Consider the following 17,766-nt stretch of genomic DNA (forward strand, 5'->3'; position numbering starts at 1 on the left):
GGATAGGTGAAGATTCCAGGCCAGTAGCTCAGAGTTTTGGTGGAAAGTTAGTGTTCCCCATTCTAGGAGTTTGCTTTACTCTTGACCAAGCCCCCACTTTGTGCCCCAGAACATGAGTTCCAGTATCCTAGCTTACCTTTCAGGTTTTAGAACCGAGGTTCTGTTCTCTGAACCTGGAACTGAAGTTCCTACTCTGAACCCACATCTCTGGGGTCAGATTTCTGTTACATGCTGTCAACAATCAGCTTGTCTAGTTTTCTGTTATGTCATTCATTCATTTATTCATTTACTACCTTGAAGCTATGCTATGGTAGTAAATGGTTCAACCACCACATCCCTGCTGGATCTTCTTGAAGCTCACCTACCGCTTTTCTCAATCTTACCAATTGCCAGTTACAGACTGACCTGCCTATCCCAGGATGCCCACTAGCAGGACCTAGATAACTGTACATGGGTTCTTCCTGGCCCATCTGTCCTTCCCTAAGCGGTTGCCTCACCTTAGGATCTTTGCTCTCCCTGGCCTAATCTGTCCACTGCTGAGGAGCCCTGATTCTGAAAACTACAGTGAAGGCTATAAGATTTATTTATTTATTTATTTATTCTCTTTCTTTCTTTTCCTTTTTTAGTTTTTTTCCTCTCTTATTCTTGACTGCTATGTGATTTAGATCCTCATTAACAGTAGGGTACCTTCATCAAGCCCTGCATTTTATTGTGCTTTAATTCCCTATCTAGGAGCAAATGTTATAACTATCAATTTCAGTTTTTCGCAATAAAGCAGTCCTAATTTCCAAAAGAACAAAGATTAAAATGGGTGTTTTTTTCTCTTAATGCTCAGTGTTCAACTTTTATTTATCCAGAGAATTTCTAAGCAAGTTAACCAGCACCATTTATTGGCTAATCCAACCCAACCAATCTGTAATGCCTCCTTTGTCACCCATTAAATTCCTTCATAAGTTTAGGAATTCTGTTGGGAAATATAAATATACTTGAATAATGCTATTTTGTTCCAGAAAATACAATTAAAATATACAACTGAAGTGAAAGCAAAACTAATGAATGTTAAGCTTCAGGGCCTCCCACTATGTGAGCTTTCTAGTTCTCTCTTTCTAAGTTGGGATTATTCCTAAGAGGACCCCCAATATTTACAAAACTTGGATTCACTCACTTTCTGCTTGCAAACCCATCCATCTTCCATGCCCAAGCCACACAGAAAAGCAGTTGTGAGCAATAGCGCCCATTCTGGGGAATCGCACCCAACCTCTCTACATATGGTCCCCGTACCCCAAGTTTCTGGATTCCTCATCTATACTCTGAAGTCAATATCTGCCTTTATAACTTGGAATTTTTATTCTTTAATGTAGAAACCATTTCTCTGGTTTGGGTTTCTCCTAATGAGGGACAAAATATTGATCAGAGCTTAAAAAGCACCAATAAAAATAGGTATACATAAAGGATGCTGGATTGGCAGTGTAAATTGTTGGAAACAACCCAATCTTGAGTATATGATTACAATTTATTAGCAGTATGACCTTTAGCAGGTCAGTTAACTTCTCTGAGCCTCATTTGTAAAAGAAATTAAAATGGCACATTAGGTCCCCAAGCGGCCAAAAGGAGCCTAGTAGAGGGACCAAGGAGAGGGAGAGAGACCTAGGAACCAGCCCAGATTTCAGGGTCTGAGCTGACAGGAGCCTGCTGCTGGAACAGTCTCTCAGATGCACTGTGTTCAGGCTGGCTATGAATATAAGCCATGAGGCATTTACAGTGGAAAGTACCAATGGCATCACCCTGTAAAGAAAAGGCATTCATCCATTCACTTATTTCGGCACATCTTGTTCCAGAAAAGATTAATATTGGTTTATAAAAGGAAATAAAAAATATAGACAGAATAACAAGTGAGCAAGAACATAGATAAGTAAGAGGAAAGTATGGGCAACGATGAAACTTAGGAGCTAGAAATGGTCTAAAATGACCATCTGTCCCTTATAGGTTGATACAAGAGAAGGTATGTTGGTGTGTGTGTTGTGTCTGTAAAATGTGTCACTAGACCTCAAGTCACAATATCACAATTAGGGGATATTTAGCTTGGATAAGTTCTTGATAAGTTAATCATTAAATATTCCACCATCAAAAAAGTCCCTTAATCTCCTTATTATTATCTTCTTCATAACTGCTGCAATATTACTGTCTCTCCATCCACTTTATTGCAACTACTCTGTGTTCACCAATGACCTTTAAGCGAAATCAAAAGTTTTTTTCTTAGACATTGTTTTGGACCTTCTCTGGCATTCTGAAAATTGTCTCTTCTTTGTCATCTGTAGCAATGCAAAGTCTACTTCTCCTCTCGACTCTGACAGTTTTCTGTGTCTCATTTCCCGACTCCTGTCTACTTGCCCTAACTTAAGGGTGTCCTTAGCACTGGCCTTTCGCCCTTGACACGTTCCACTCTATTTACTCTCTAAGGAAAGCACCACTCAGAGCTTGACCCACAATACCACTGGCAGGACATCAAGCAACATCTGCTAATGCAGCAATCACTCAAGCCCTAGCTCCATGTTTGTTGTAGAGTTGTACTTACAGCTTGGCCACTAATGAGCTGAGTAGCTTGCAATGGAAAAAAAAATACTCTCTGAATTTCCTTATATCTAAAATTTAGGACCCAAAGCATAAGTTTGTTTTCCCAAGTTCACCACCACTGTCCTAGTGGCAGAACCTTGGTACCTCCCTCTTCTTTAATGTGGTCCAGCATGACATTCAGTCACCTTTTTCTGAATTTCTCAGATTTGTCTCATCCATTGCCAGTGGAATTTGTTAATACTGGATTATTAAAAGTACAGTTATCACATCAAAATTACAACTGAACTACAGAACAACCATTGTTTAGAACTATTTGAAATCTAGCTGAATGGTGGTCTTACAACTAGGAAATTAAAGAAGAATCCACATCAAGACTGGTAGGAGGGGCAGAGACATAAAACAGACTGGTTTCATAACCACTTGTGGCAAATAAAAATTGGAAGGGATATCTCAGCTGTGGAGGTCCCTCCACAGTGAGGGGTCACAGCTCCACACCAAACCTCCCAGCGAAAGGTTTCAGTGCCAGGAAGAGAAGTGCCCATAAGTTTTGGATGTAAAAACCAGCAGGGAGTATGGCTGAATGAGGAGGAGGTTCCTGGAGTCCCAGGCATTTTCTCCTAAAGGGTCCATGCACAGACTTAGACTCACTCCTGAACTCCAGCACTGAGGCAGCAGCTCAAAAGGCACCAGGGATATGGAGGGAGGAACTTAATTTTCTGACATCAGGGCAAGAGATGGAGGCGAAGCTTTCCACCAGACAAAAGTGCTGGCAGAGGCCATTGCTCCTTTTCTGAGATGCCCCCTCCCTACCTACACATACACAAGTCAGGCAGGCAGGCACAATATCAGAGCATCCATCTACCTAACACTGTTAGCCATGCCCTGGAAATTTCCGGAGACCCCCACACAAGTTGTAGACCCAACCAAGCTGTTTCCAATGGCTTTTCCATACAAATTCCCTGCCCTGGCTCCTGCTGAAGATTTTCCTAAAATCTCTCAAAGGTTCATAAATTGCAAGTAAGCCGCATCTGGCCTTGGCACCCCCTGTACCTCTCACTAAGTGGTCTCAAATCTAGCACTAGCAGAGTCAGCCTTGTTTTGCAGCTTGGACTCGCCTGGGCACCTCCAGGCCCAGTACAAGTAGCAGACATCTGCAGATCTCTTTGTAGTTCATGCCAGGTTGAACTGGGCATGACAGAGGTGGTGGCTGATCTTAACCTGTCTCTCCCAGGAGGCCCCAGAGCCAGTACACCTGGTAGACAGCTTCAGGCCATGCTGAAGCACTACCCAACCACTTCCATAAGCAACACATCCAAGGGGTAGACTCAGTGGGCACCAAAGCCCTGCTGAAGTGAGTCGTGTTTCATGTAATGGGCCCCTACACATATGATCCTCCATGGTGGTTGCAGCCAGTTCTTGCAGTTGATCAGCCTGGGGGTAAATCCTTCCCACTGAGGTGCTAATAGCAGTCCAGGCTCAACTACAAAAGGAGGGTGTACACAACCAACATGGAGTTGGGGGAAGCAGCTCACCTGAAGCATCCACTTCAGGTAATCAGGGAGGCTGTGCCACTGGACCCTACAAAACACCTATTACATAAGGCTACTCTATTAAGACCAGAAGTAGCACTTCTACTTAATTCATAGAAATAAACATGGGGAAGCAGCCAAAATGCAGAAACAAAGAAACAGATCCTTAATGAAAGAACAGAAGAAATCTCCAGAAAAAGAACTAAATTAATGAAGGCAAGCAAACTACCAGAAACAAAGTTCAAAACAATGGTTATAAGGATTCCCAAGGAACTTAGTGAGAACTTCAACAGCATGAAAAAGGACATAGAAACCATAAAAAGAACCAGTCAGAAGTGAAGACTAATTTTGCAGGGAATCAATAGTAGAGTATATGAAGCTGAGAATCAAATCAGTGATTTGGAATATAAGGGAGCAAAAAAACACCCAATCACAAAAGCAAAAAGAAAGAAGAATTTTTTAAAATGAGTCTAGCTTAAGGAGCCTCTGGGACAACTTTAAGTGTATTAACAGTTGCATCATGGGGATGTCAGAAGGAGAAGTGTGAGAGCATGGAATTGAAAATCTATGTGAAAAAAATAATGATGGGAAACTTCCTTAACCTGGTGAAGAAAATAGACATACAAGTATAGGAAGTATAGAGTCCCAACAAGATGAATACAAAGAAAACCACACCAAGATACATCATAATGAAAATAACAAAAGTTGAAGAAAGGAGAGAGAATCATAAAAGCAGCAAGAGAAAAACAGTCAGTGACCTACAAAGGAGCTCTCGTAAGACTGTCAGCTGTTTTTCAACAGAAACTTTGCAGGGCAGAAGAGATTAGCATAAAATATTCAAAGTGATGAAAAGCAAGGGCTTACAACCAAAATTACTCTACCCAGCAAAGCTATCATTTAGAATTGAAGAACAGATAGTGAGTTTCCAAGACCAAAAAAAGCTAAAGGAGTTCAGCACCACCAAACCAGTATTACATAAAATGATAAATGGTCTTCCTTAAAAAAAGATAAAAAATATGAATAATAAAGAGGCAATAAATACATATCTGTCAACAATTAAATCTAAAAAACAAAATAAATACGCAAGCAGTAGAGAAAGAAACTATAAATACAGAGAGCATTTTGATGTTGCCAGATGGGAGAGGCGTTGAGGGAATGGATGAGAAAAGTGGAGGGATTAAGAACTTCAAATCAGGACTTCTGGCCAAGATGGAGGTGTAGGTAGACACACTGTGCCTCCTTGCACAATCAAAGTAAGGACAACAAAAATTAGACACAAAAAAAACCAAACAGTACTGACAGAAAATTGAACTGTATGGAAGTCCGACAACCAAGGAGTTAAAGTAGACACATTCATCTAGATCCACAGGAGGGACGGAGTCGGGTGGCTGGGTGGAGAGGGGTCATGGCACAAAAAACTGTGGCTGGCAGACCCTGGGCATGCAGGGAGCAGCTGGTGGACCCTGGGCACATAAGGTGGACAGCAGGTGGAATCCAACAAGGTGGCAGATTGTGGAGGGGTGCAGTGCACAGGCGGCTGGTGGACCGGGTGGTCTCACATTCACACACTGATAAACCAGGTGAACCTGGGGAGCAAGACAGGCTGCACAACCCAGGGTTGTAGGGAGGAGAAATAAAGCCTCAAAACACCAACTGAAAACACCTGTGGGAGTTGAGGTGCTGGGAAAGAGTCCCAACCTCACAGGAGAGTTCCTTGGAGAGTCCCACAGGGTCCTATAATGTACACAAGCTCACCCACACAGGAGTCAGCACCAGAAGGGTCCAGTTTATTTGTGGGAAGCTGGGGAAGTGACTGAAATCTGGCAGAGAGTGGAGCAAGCGCCATTGTTCCCTCTCAGACCCTTTCCCCACATACAGCGTCACAATGCAGCAACATGGGTTGCCCCGCCCTGGTGAACACCTAAGGCTCCAGTCTTCACTATGTAACAGGTGCATCAAGACAAACAAACAAACAAAAATGGCCCAAAAGAAAGAACAGATCAAAGCTTCAGAAAAAATACAACTAGGTGACAAAGAGATCGCCAACCTATCAGATGCACAGTTCAAAGCACTGGTGATCGGGATGCTTGTAGAATTGGTTGAATTTTGTTGCAAATTGGATGAAAAAATGAAGGCTACACTAAGTGAAATACAGGAAAATGTACAGGGAACCAATACTGATGGGTAGGAAAATGGGGTTCAAATCAATGGAGTGGACCAGAAGGAAGAAAGAAACAATCAGACAAAAAAGAATGAAGAAACAAGAATTCAAAAAAATGAGGAGAGGCTTAGGAACTTCCAGGACATGATTCCAACATCTGAATTATAGGGGTACCAGACGGAGAAGAGGAAGAGCAAGAAATTGAAAACTTATTTGAACAAATAATGAAGGAGAACTTCCCCATTCTGGCAAAGGAAATAGACTTCCAGGAAGTCCAGGAAGCTCAGAGAGTCCCAAAGAAGTTGGACCCAAGAAGAAACACACCAAGGCACATCATGATTATATTAGCCAAGGTAAAAATGAAGGAGAGAATCCTAGAAGCAGCAAGAGATAAGGGGACAGTAACCTACAAAGGAGTTCCCATCAGACTGTCAGCTGATTTCTCAAAAGAGACCTTACAGGCAAGAAGGGGCTGGAAAGAAGTATTCCAAGTCATGAAAGGCAAGGACCTACATCCAATATTGTTGTATCCAGCAAAGCTGTCATTTAGAATGGAAGAGCAGATAAAGTGCTTCTCAGATAAGGTCAAGTTAAAGGAGTTCATCATCACCAAGCCCTTATTTTATGAAATGTTAAAGGGACTTACCTAAGAAAAAGAAGATAAAAAACATGTACAGTAAAATGGCAGCAAACTCACAATTATTAACAACCACACCTAAAACAAAAGCAAACTAAGCAAACAACTAGAACAGGAACAAACCACATAAATGGAGATCACATGGAGGGTTAGCAACAGGGAAGTGTGGGGGGGGGGAAGGTACAGAGAATAAGTAGCATAGATGGTAAATAGAAAATAGACAGGGGAGGGTAAGAATAGTATGGGAAATGCGGAAGCTAAAGAACTCATAAGTATGACACATGGACATGTACTGAAGGGGGGAATGTGGGTGGGAGAGGGTGTGCAGGGTGAAGGGGAGTGAAGGGGCGAAATGGGACAACTGTAATAGCATAATCAATAAAATATATATTTTTTAAAAAGTACAAATTGGCAGTTACAAAATAGTCATGGGGATGTCAAGTATAGCAATAATATTTTAGTAACTATGTATGGTATCAGATAGGTACTAGATTTATTAGGATTATCACCTAGTAAGTTACATAATGTCTACTGACTGGGTTGTACACATGAAACTAATATAATATTGTATGTCAACTGTAATTGAAAAATAAAAAATTATTTTAAAATAGAAAAGAAATTGTTTATACTGGAAAAGCGTGCTCTGACCCAGGAGTGAATTTAGCTAGAGCTGTAAACAACTTGGGAAAATCAGGTTTCCATTTTTGATAATAATGGACTTCATAAAGCAAATACTATTTACTAGTATTCAGAATATATTAAATTGTAAATTTTGGAAAAGTCAAATAAGCACTACCCTAAATTACAGCAAAAATAAATATGAGAAATAACAGGGATAATTTATGTCAAAATTTTGAGAGTCTCAATTAAAAATAACATAAAAGAATAAGCAAATATGATAGGAGGAGTAAAAAAAATGCGAATTTAGCATTATAAAGAGCAAAACTGCTTAACTCAAGCATGTCTACAAAGCCCCATTATAAGTTGGAAGACCTCAAATTCCACTGCAACAAATGTTACAGCACATTACCTAAAAATAGGCTAATTGTTAGCAAAGACCCATTCACCTGAATCAAGAATCTCTATAAGGTTTGAACCATTTCCAATATGGTTAAAACAAACCTGACAGTCCCTTGAGTTTGTCTCACTGGTATATGGCTAGAAGTACAGTATTTAAAAGGAGGTTGCAACTGCCATGAAGGGTAAAGGCCAGCTCAATGAGGCAGCTGTTTGGCCTACACAATACTGGCCTCACCCTGTTTAAAAGATTGTTTAATGTAACCAACAATATTTTAAAAGGAGATTGCATAAAGCAAGGCTCAGAACAGTGTTTATCATGCTCCCACTTGTGTTAAAAAGAGGAAAAAGAGTATGTACTGGAACTTGCTTTTATATATGCTTGAAATACATTTGAAAGAGGAAATTACAAACTTGCTCTTCCATCCTGAGAAAATATTAAGTCCTTGTGCTTTGAGTAAAGAAAACAAGACATGGCAGGACTGGGAGACCTTTTTTATGTCTTAGTCTACAGAACCAGGCACCAAGGAGGGTTGTTGCTAATCTCCATCCATATCACAGTTTCAGAGGTTTTAGTTTAGCAACAACTCCTCCATTTGTGTGAATCTGGTATCAAAGAAGTGCTGAGTAGTAGCTGGTATCAAGGGTAGAGGGCAGTACCAATGTCAAGCTGATAGTCCCTGAGGGTGTTGCAGTCATACATCTCCAGTCCGCTTGGGGTCTTGAGACAGAAGACACTCACAGGGAAGCCACACCTCAAAGATATTAGCGTTCTTAGCTCAGACACTTTCTTACAAAAAAGGGAAGTACTGTTCATTATTGGCATCGTCTCTTGGGTGACAGCATTAAACACGTGGAGAGTGGGCTTATCTTCTTTCTGCGGGAAGAGAAAATGAAGGAACTCAGGAATAATCACTCTCTGGAGGTTGGGACAGGGACAAATATTTTGAAAGGTGAATCTGAGTGCCTCTAGCTAAGGATGAAAGCAAAGGTCAGTTAGGTCCCCTGAGTTCCAGTCTGATTCTTGCTCTTCTGTCAAAAGATACTAATGAGTTTTCCTGCTTTGAGTAAAGTGAAGAAGAGTGGCAGGGCTTTGAGAGCCTTCTTACTTCTTAGTCTACAGGCCCAAATACAGTGTCAATAACATATCTGTGCTGTGTTAGTTTCAAAACAATTCCTCCATTGTACTGCATTTTCATTTGGAAATGCTATGGATTCTAAACCTTCACCTAAAAAAAAAATCTGCCCTGACTGGTGTAGCTCAGTGAATTGAGCATGGGCCTGTGAACCAGAGGGTTGCTGGTTCGATTCCCAGTCAGGGCACATGCCTGGGTTGAGGGCCAGGTCCCCATGTGGAGACACGTGAGGGGCAACCACACATTGATGTTTCTCTCCTTCTCTTTTTCTTACCCTTCCCCTTAAAAAAAACAAATCCTTTCTGGGAGGTTATCTCTGAGGCATGGAACTGAGTTCAGGTTGAGAGGGGAATTATCATTTTATGCTCTTTATTGTCTGTATCATTTGACCTTAAAAAACCATATGCATTTATGTTTATTATTTCAAAAAAGAAGTTCTAAATGTCTATGATAAAAGTTTCCTTTGTTCCTTTTATTTTCATTTTGTAATCTTATTAGGAAAGCAAGTAGAACAGAAATATCTGAAATAGAGTGGAGACAGAAAGTTTGGGGAAACTATTAATTCTTCTGTTAGCAACAGTTAATCAAGCCAAACCAAAACTAGCAGAGGAATTGGGGAAAACGGGAAAGTGGTACGGAGGGAAAGATGACTACCATTTCCACTTCTCTAACAACAAAGAAATGAAACTGGCTTCACTTCCTCTTTAGCAGATTCAGGTCAGTCACAGTTTTCTTCAATGCCTTGCGGTCTGCCTGGCAGATGTGGGGTCATAGGGCTTCCACTGGGTGCCTTGCTAACCCCCTCTCATGGAGGGGCCTTGAGAATGAAGAAGCCAGCAACTGTCCTCCAGTTTTCTCAAAGTGGCTCTGCTCCGTTAGTAACCACTCTCTTGTCCCTCCTGTTTCCAGCCCCGTCCTTTTCTCATCAAAATTCATCTCTGGCTTCTCCTAAAGCTTTATAAGCTTAGGCTTATAAAGCATTAAATGGATTCCCCACCTCCCAGATAAAACTTTGCCATACTATAATCAACATTAGACCTCTTCAAAAGAACCTTTAAGGAGTAATGTTATTGATGAAAGTTTAGGCTGCAGTGCTTTAATCTAGGGTCCATTCTGCTGACTCAAATCACTGGGAGCTGGTTCCAGCTCCCTTCCCCTGAGCAGCAGCCATCCAGCAAGCTGAGCTGCACCCTGGTCTAAGGTGCTTGGAAAAATGTTTCTCAATAGCTTCTCATAAATCTACTCTATACAAATTTGAAGGACATAGAATTCACCCTCCCATTTTCACCATGATCCTGCTTTCCTATGGCTGCATTAAAGCAGATTATGTGCTCATCCTAGTCCATGTGATATTTACAGGCAGGAAGAAATTCTCATGAAAACTGAATAATACTATAGAATTGTACACTTGAAACCTATACAATTTTATTAACCAGTGTCACCCCAATAAATTTAATAAAATTTAAAAAATTGAATAAAAAGCTAAAAGAGAAAAATTATGTTTGATATAATTATTGTTTCTTATTTCTTTCCTTTTTTTAAAAAATGTTGAATCCACCAAGTGGACACCATTTTCTTTTTTTTTTTTAGATTTTTATTTATTTATCCTTAGAGAGGGAAGGGGGAGAGAGAGAGAGAGAGAGAGAGAGAGAGGGAAAGAAACATCAATGTGTGGTTGCTGGGGGCCATGGCCTGCAACCTAGGCATGTGCCCTGACTGGGAATTGAACCTGTGATGCCTGGTTCACAGACCGTGCTCAATCCACTGAGCTACGCCAGCCAGGGCTGTTTCTTATTTCTTTAATGATTACTCTGATTTTCCTTCAACCCTTGGTATAGTTACTAATTTATGTTTATAATTAAATGGGTAATGTACAAACAGAGTGGTAAAGGCCCACATCACTCTTAACAGCTAATCATCTACTATATAATGTTAGGGAAATAAGTTTGAAAGGTGCTTCTCAGAGTACAAGTAACCATATATTTATATATATGTAAATATATATGTAAATATATATATTTCATGTTGGTTATATGGAGGGGGGAGCAGGTAGATGCTGATTAATAGCAATTTGCTAACTCACCTATCTACATATGAAAAGTAATCTATTCATCTATATGACATCTTTTCTCAAATATTCAGAATGAGGAACACTCATAGTTATACCCAAAGAAGCCAGATGCCATTAAATAAATAACATATATACAAATCATTCTTGGACATATGTAAAATTAGATATTTCCCCTTTACAAACAAAGCAAGACACCAACATAGGAAGTATGCCAAGTTTCTTACTTTTTATTTTATAGGATTTTTATTTATCTGTTTGTTAATTTTTAGACAGAGGAGCATAGAGAGAGAAAGAGAGGGAGAGAAACATCAATGTGTGATTGCCTCTCCCATGCCCCCTACTGGGGACCTGGCCCGGAACTCAGGCATGTGCCCTTATTGGGAATCGAACCAGTGACCCTTTGGTTTGCAGGCTGGCACTCAATCCACTGAGCCACACCAGTCAGGGCAGTTTCTTTCTTTTTAATAAAAACAAATACATAGATATATTTTGTGGGAGTAATTTCACTGTTGTCTTCAAAATACAAATGTGATTTGTTCTACCCAAAATACAAAAGATGGGGACTTCCGGCAAGATGGAAGCATAGGTGGAGGCACTGTAACTCCACATACAACCAAGATTAGAACAACAACAATTTAGAGGCAGAATAACACCCAGAACTGACAGGGAATTTATCTGAATGGAAGTTGGACAGCCAAGAAGTTGAAGTAGACTCGTTCATCCAGACCGGTAGGAAGGGCGGAGATGAGCAGCAGCTGGGCGCAGGTAGCGGAGTGCAGAGAATGGGAGAACTGGGTGCATAAGGTAACCGGGAGCTCTTAAGCCATCTGGGGCATGCAAGATTACAGCATGTGGACCCACAGTACCCAAGCGGCAACTGGTGGACGCAGTGAGGCTGTGATTGTGAACTGCGCAACCCAGGATCCCAGGAAAGGGACTGAGATCCCAGGAGAACCAAGCTACCGCCATTGTTCTGCCCCCGCCCCCACATACAATGTCACAATCTAGCGACTGGGGTGCCCAGCCCTGGTGAACACCTAAGGCTCCGCCCCTCACTGTAACAGGAGCCACAGGTCTCAAACAGAAAAACAGATCAATGCCCCGGGGCTTATCCTTTTGAGTGACCAAGAGATTGCCAATCTATCAGATGCACAGTTCAAAACACTGGTGATCAGGAAGCTCACAGAATTGGTTGATTTTGGGCACAAATTACATGAAAAAATGCAGGTTACCATAAAAGAGATGAAGGAAGATGCACGGAGAACCAATAGTGATGGGAAGGAAATGGGACTCAAGACAATAGAGTGGACCAGAAGGAAGAAAGAAACAACCAAACAGGAAAGAATGGAGAAATAAGAATTCAAAAAAAATGAGGAGAAGCTTAGGAACCTCCAGGACATCTTTAAATGCTCCAACATCCGAATTATAGGGGTACGAGAAAGGGAAGAAGAAAAGCAACAGATTGAGCATGTATTTGAACAAATAATAAAGGAGAACTTCCCCACTCTGGCAAAGGAAATAGACTTCCAGGAAATCCAGGAAGCCCAGAGAGCCCCAAAGAAGTTGGACCCAAGAAGAAACACACCAAGGCACATCATAATTACATTAGCCAAGATAAAAATGAAGGAGAGAATCCTAGAAGCAGCAAGAGATAAGGGGACAGTAACCTACAAAGGAGTTCCCATCAGACTGTCAGCTGATTTCTCAAAAGAGACCTTACAGGCAAGAAGGGGCTGGAAAGAAGTATTCCAAGTCATGAAAGACAAGGACCTACATCCAATATTGTTGTATCCAGCAAAGCTTTCATTTAGAATGGAAGGGCAGATAAAGTGCTTCTCAGATAAGGTCAAGTTAAAGGAGTTCATCATCACCAAGCCCTTATTTTATGAAATGCTAAAGGGACTTATCTAAGAAAAGATTAAAAAAAAACATGCATAGTAAAACGACAGCAAACTCACAATTATTAACAATCACACTTAAAGCAAAACTAAAAGAAACTAAGCAAACAACTAGAACAGGAACAGAACCACAGAAATGGAGATCACATGGAGGGTTATCAACAGGGAAGTGGGAGGAGGAGAGAGGGGGGGAAAGGTACAGAGAATAAGTAGCATAGATGGTAGGTTGAAAATAGATAGGGGGAGGTTAAGAATAGTATGGGAAATCTAGAAGCTAAAGAACTTGTACGTATGACACATGGACATGACTAAAGGTGGGGATATGGGTGGGAGAGGGTGTACAGGGTGGAGGGGAGTAAAGGGGGGAAAATGAGACAACTGTAATAGCATAATCAATAAAATAAAAAAATATAAAAGGTGTTTGGGAAGTGGAACTGAGCTCTTTTTATTGATTATCATGTGATGGATTCTGGATTCAATGGGGAAAAAGTGTGGAACATGTCAAGGATCAAAAGTGGCAAATCCCTGGTCTTGACGACCCCTGTTGGCTCTCTGACCAGTGGTGTGGCCAGTTTAGTCCCTTATCCTACTACGACAGCCTTTGGCCATAAAAGGAGACCAGCACAGACAAAGCCTTCCTGCAGCATGAAACATCTGCTAGCTAAGTAAACCAGGTATATTCCCATTTTGGACTCTGCAACAGGCTCTTTAAACTGTTTAAATGGGAATATCCTTGGCTCAGAGAATACTACTTGCCTAGCTTTTCACATTACTCTTGTTGATCATGTTGGTGTAGAAACTGGATGAGAAGCCACCTTGGAACTGGTTTCTCATATTTATTCCAGTCTGGATAACTGATACATTTCTGGTCATCCTGATTGTGAAGATGGCTAGGCAATGTCAGTCTGACTTTGACCCTTGACCTGGATCACACAGTATTTAAAAAAACAAACAAACAAACAAACTGGTACCTCATTGCAATGTTACTGAAAACCTTCTGCCTCACACCCTGTGCTGGACTGGAACAGTTTACTGCCCCGAATCTGTCCTATGTCTTCATTTCTTTTTGGAACTTACTGGCAGATGCTTTGATAGAGCTTGGCTTCTAACGTCTTTTTTTGTGTGTGTGAGAGACTGAATTCTAAGGACATCATCTTATTTTCTTGCTGTTCAACAAGCTGTCATCATTAAAGCATCTGAATCTTTGCAAGCTTGAAGAATACCCAACAACAGAGAAAAATACCAAATGTAGTTTTATTCTGCTTCCATAAAACAGTCTTGGTGAATCATGGACTTCCAGTCAACCCAAACCTTAATTGTTCAATATTTGAGTTATTAATATCTTTATTGTCCCTATTTAAATAAAGTTTGTTTTGGATCTTAAAAAAAACAAAAAGTGCAATTCACTGTAAATACATACATGTGCACTAACAATAAAATAGGAAAAGTTAAAGAGAAACAGATGGAAAGAAAACAGTTTATGTAAATTTGAACACTGCTATATTTTTTTTCACAAGTTCTGCTTTTTCATATTTTGCTATCTTGGAGTTGCAGCACCAAATAAGCAGAAACTTTCCCCAACTATTCCAGGGTAGACCAAAAGAGGAAATGCTGTTTGTTTTTGTTGAACTGAATAAATTCAAGTTGAGATGTCTCCGTAAGCATCTAAACCTCATAAATTTCTCTCTTGGTATAATAGTCATCCTAGAGAGGTTGTGCTGGATGTCTGGGACACAGAACTGGATTCACCAAAGTCTTTATATACTATTTTTTTGTGTCTTATCTTAGAAGAGATAGCCATTTTTTAGAACATATTTTCACTTACAAATTAGACATTTTTAAGCATGTTTAGGCTGGATGGAGGTAGAAAAGAGTATAAAGGGAGATAAATGGTAACGGAAAATACACCATAAAAATACAAATAAATAAATAAAAAATAAAAAGGAACATATTTATACATGTTTTTGTGTATAAAAGTATATTTAAAATCTAAATTCACATATGATATGTCTCCTGAATTTTGGTGCTGTGCATCTTGAGTGCCTTTCAAAAGCTAAAATGTATATTATTTTGAATCAGTTTTACACCAACTAATATAGCTCAAACTTCTTCAACTTGTCTGATAGACATCTACTTAATGGTACCGCAATTAACCTAATCTCTTACTATTAAAACAGCATTCCAAGGATTCCAGACAAGATTAAGTTTTAACCTAGCCCTGCCTTCCTTGGGTTGGTGGAAGTGTGGTGATACAAGGCAGGAAACCAGCAGAGTGTTAGGGAGACTGAGCCCACCTCACACTTTTTTAGAAGGCACAACCTGCCAGATAGTAGCTTCTCAGCCCACTTTACAGCAGGGCTGGACCTGTGACTTGAGAGCCCCCGATAAGCCCAACCATCCACCCCCACTTTGGATTAGGAACCAGTAGGGCACTGTGGTGGCAGATCTGAAGTACTCCTGGCCTGGCAGCAGGGCTGTCACAGTGTCCAGTGCCTGCTTTAAGGGCTCAGGGGGTGCTGCAGTGATAGCCTTTCTGGACTAGTTTTGGACACAATTTAGAAATTGTTACTGGCTGCCTGAACTCTGAGCTAGATTCCCGAATATTCCTGTCAGACTGTGAACAGCCCAATTTCTGCTGAAATTCAGGGTTCATTTCTGCTGTTGTAGCTAAGAACCCTGATTCTGCATAGGGGAAAGGGCAAGGCTACAGGAGGACCTTGCCTTTAGGGCTGAGGGAGAGGAGGGATGCTGGAATAAGAGAGAGAATCTAAACCCTGAAATGAATCTTAGCACTTGCTTCTGATAACGATCACATCCCTTCTTGTTAACTGTCATACTTTATCTCTCAAGGTCTTGTCTTTACTTTTAGAGAGAGGGGAAGGGAGGAAGAGAGGGAGAGCAATATCAATGTGTGATTACCTCTCACACTCCGCCTACTGGGGGCCTGGCCCACAACCCAGGCATGTGCCCTGACTGGGAATCGAATTGGCAACTTTTGTTTTGCTGGCTGGTGCTCTATCCATTTGCTGGCTGAGCTATACCAGCCAGGGCTCAAGGTCTTATTAATTTTTCAACACATATTTATGAAGAGCTTAGTATGTGCCAGATACTGTTCCAGCTTCTGGGTGACAACACTGAACAAAATGAGGCAACAGTTTCCACATAACAGAATGAAGGAGGCAAATGTGACAGCATGTCTGCATGCTGACAGTCACCTGGGCCTTGGCATCGCCTCACCCCAGGGCCTCCAGGAACTCAGTGAGCTGCAGCAGCATCCACAGTGCATGGCAGGACTGACTCCTGCATTAATAGAACTTGGAGATGTTTGCCGTAGGAAATATTTCTTATGATTTCTATGAGTTTTTTCCAAAGAAGGAAAAATTGATGCAGTGTTCTTTCCCCACTGTTCTTATGTCACCCTCGCCCCCCATTCACTTTTCCAAATGTGTCTTCATTGCCATTAAAGGAGAAGGTGTGATATGCAGGAAAACTGGAAAATGACTGTTTTAAAAATGTATTCAGAGTAGATCTCCTCTTAATTTATCTAATGTCTTTTCTTCTTTTCACACAAGCAAAACCTTATAATCCACACAAAAAATATAAACACAGTTAAAAAAACAAATATTTTGGAGTTGTTTCATATCTACTTGCACCTTTTAAAAAAGAAAATGGCTTACTTGCCAAGTTTTTAAACTTTGCAAAAGTGTTTTGGTTTACATCTTCATATTTCTAAGTGGTACTAAAGTAAATTAAGAGACTCTAGCTTTCCTAGATTCTCAGAAATAACCTAAGAAAGGTACTACTTAAATTTGTATATATGCAATTATGCAATAAAGCAATAACATGCCTTAGAATGCAGCCTTTGATTACGTAAAATAGCTCAAACCGCATAGAGCTGGTGTAACTGCATTCTTTGACGCATGGGGTATATTATTCATGAAGTATTTTTGTTGCTGGGAGCCCATTTTGAACTGTTATCATACAAGCACAGGAAATAGTATGGATTTTTGGAATAGGCTTCTTTTATCATCTAATCTAAACAGGAACTAAATTAGGATAGGGACCGATATTTATGATTTCTGCAGCTAATTCTCCTCTTTCAGATTCAAGATAACATTTTCTTTCTCAAACCCAGTGATAAGAAATTCTCTAAATGTGATTCTACTGGAAAAGGTGAAGATTAAGATCAGTAAGATTTCCATGGAACTTGAGAGTTTTATAATAAATCCTCTGTGTTGGCCAGTCCTGTGACAGTTATATCCTGCCTTTCTTGAATAATAAACACTTTACACTCTGTTTTTTTTCACCAGGAGTTTAAACTCCAGGCAAGGTTAGGGTTCAGTGCAAAGGCAGCTTCATCACTGTGATAGATAAAGCTTTTTTGGCAGAATAAAATATTTTTATAAGTAAAACTATGAAGATAGGTTGCCTCTGGGGAGGGAAACTGGGGGCCGGAGGGAGGAGCTAGACTTTTTACTGCATTTCCTTTCTTTTGAATTGAGCACTGTGTGAATGTACTACCTAGTCAAAAACAAATAAAATTTAAAAAATTTAAAGTCAAGTCAGTGCTTAGTTACATAATGGTAATGAACTCATACCATTATCTCTGACTAAGCGAACAATAAAAATGTCTTGAACATCATTATTGACATTGGAAAATTCTAGCAAAAATTCAAAAGTTATCCTATACAGTAATAAAACTACAGCATATAACTATACTTATATAATCATACATTTAAGAAA

General features: G+C 40.3%; 1 protein-coding gene and 1 pseudogene across 3 annotated transcripts in view; one reads left to right on the forward strand and one right to left on the reverse strand.

Moving 5' to 3' along the window:
- The window catches only part of ANKUB1 (ankyrin repeat and ubiquitin domain containing 1), a 47,879-nt gene that overhangs the window by 26,775 nt on the left and 3,338 nt on the right, over positions 1-17,766 (reverse strand). Inside the window, exon 3 of one of the 3 annotated variants that reach the window (XM_036017906.1) lies at positions 8,714-8,795. The exons of 1 other annotated variant lie outside the window; for it this stretch is intronic. In XM_036017906.1, coding sequence (XP_035873799.1) covers positions 8,714-8,795 — 82 coding nt within the window. Of the gene's footprint in view, positions 1-8,578; positions 8,796-17,766 lie in introns of all 3 variants that reach the window. One more of the 3 variants, XM_028505079.2, reaches the window with a different exon arrangement.
- LOC114490662 lies at positions 13,668-14,153 on the forward strand (annotated as a pseudogene).

Source organism: Phyllostomus discolor, chromosome 2 (assembly GCF_004126475.2).
Source record: "Phyllostomus discolor isolate MPI-MPIP mPhyDis1 chromosome 2, mPhyDis1.pri.v3, whole genome shotgun sequence".
NCBI lineage: Eukaryota > Metazoa > Chordata > Mammalia > Chiroptera > Phyllostomidae > Phyllostomus > Phyllostomus discolor.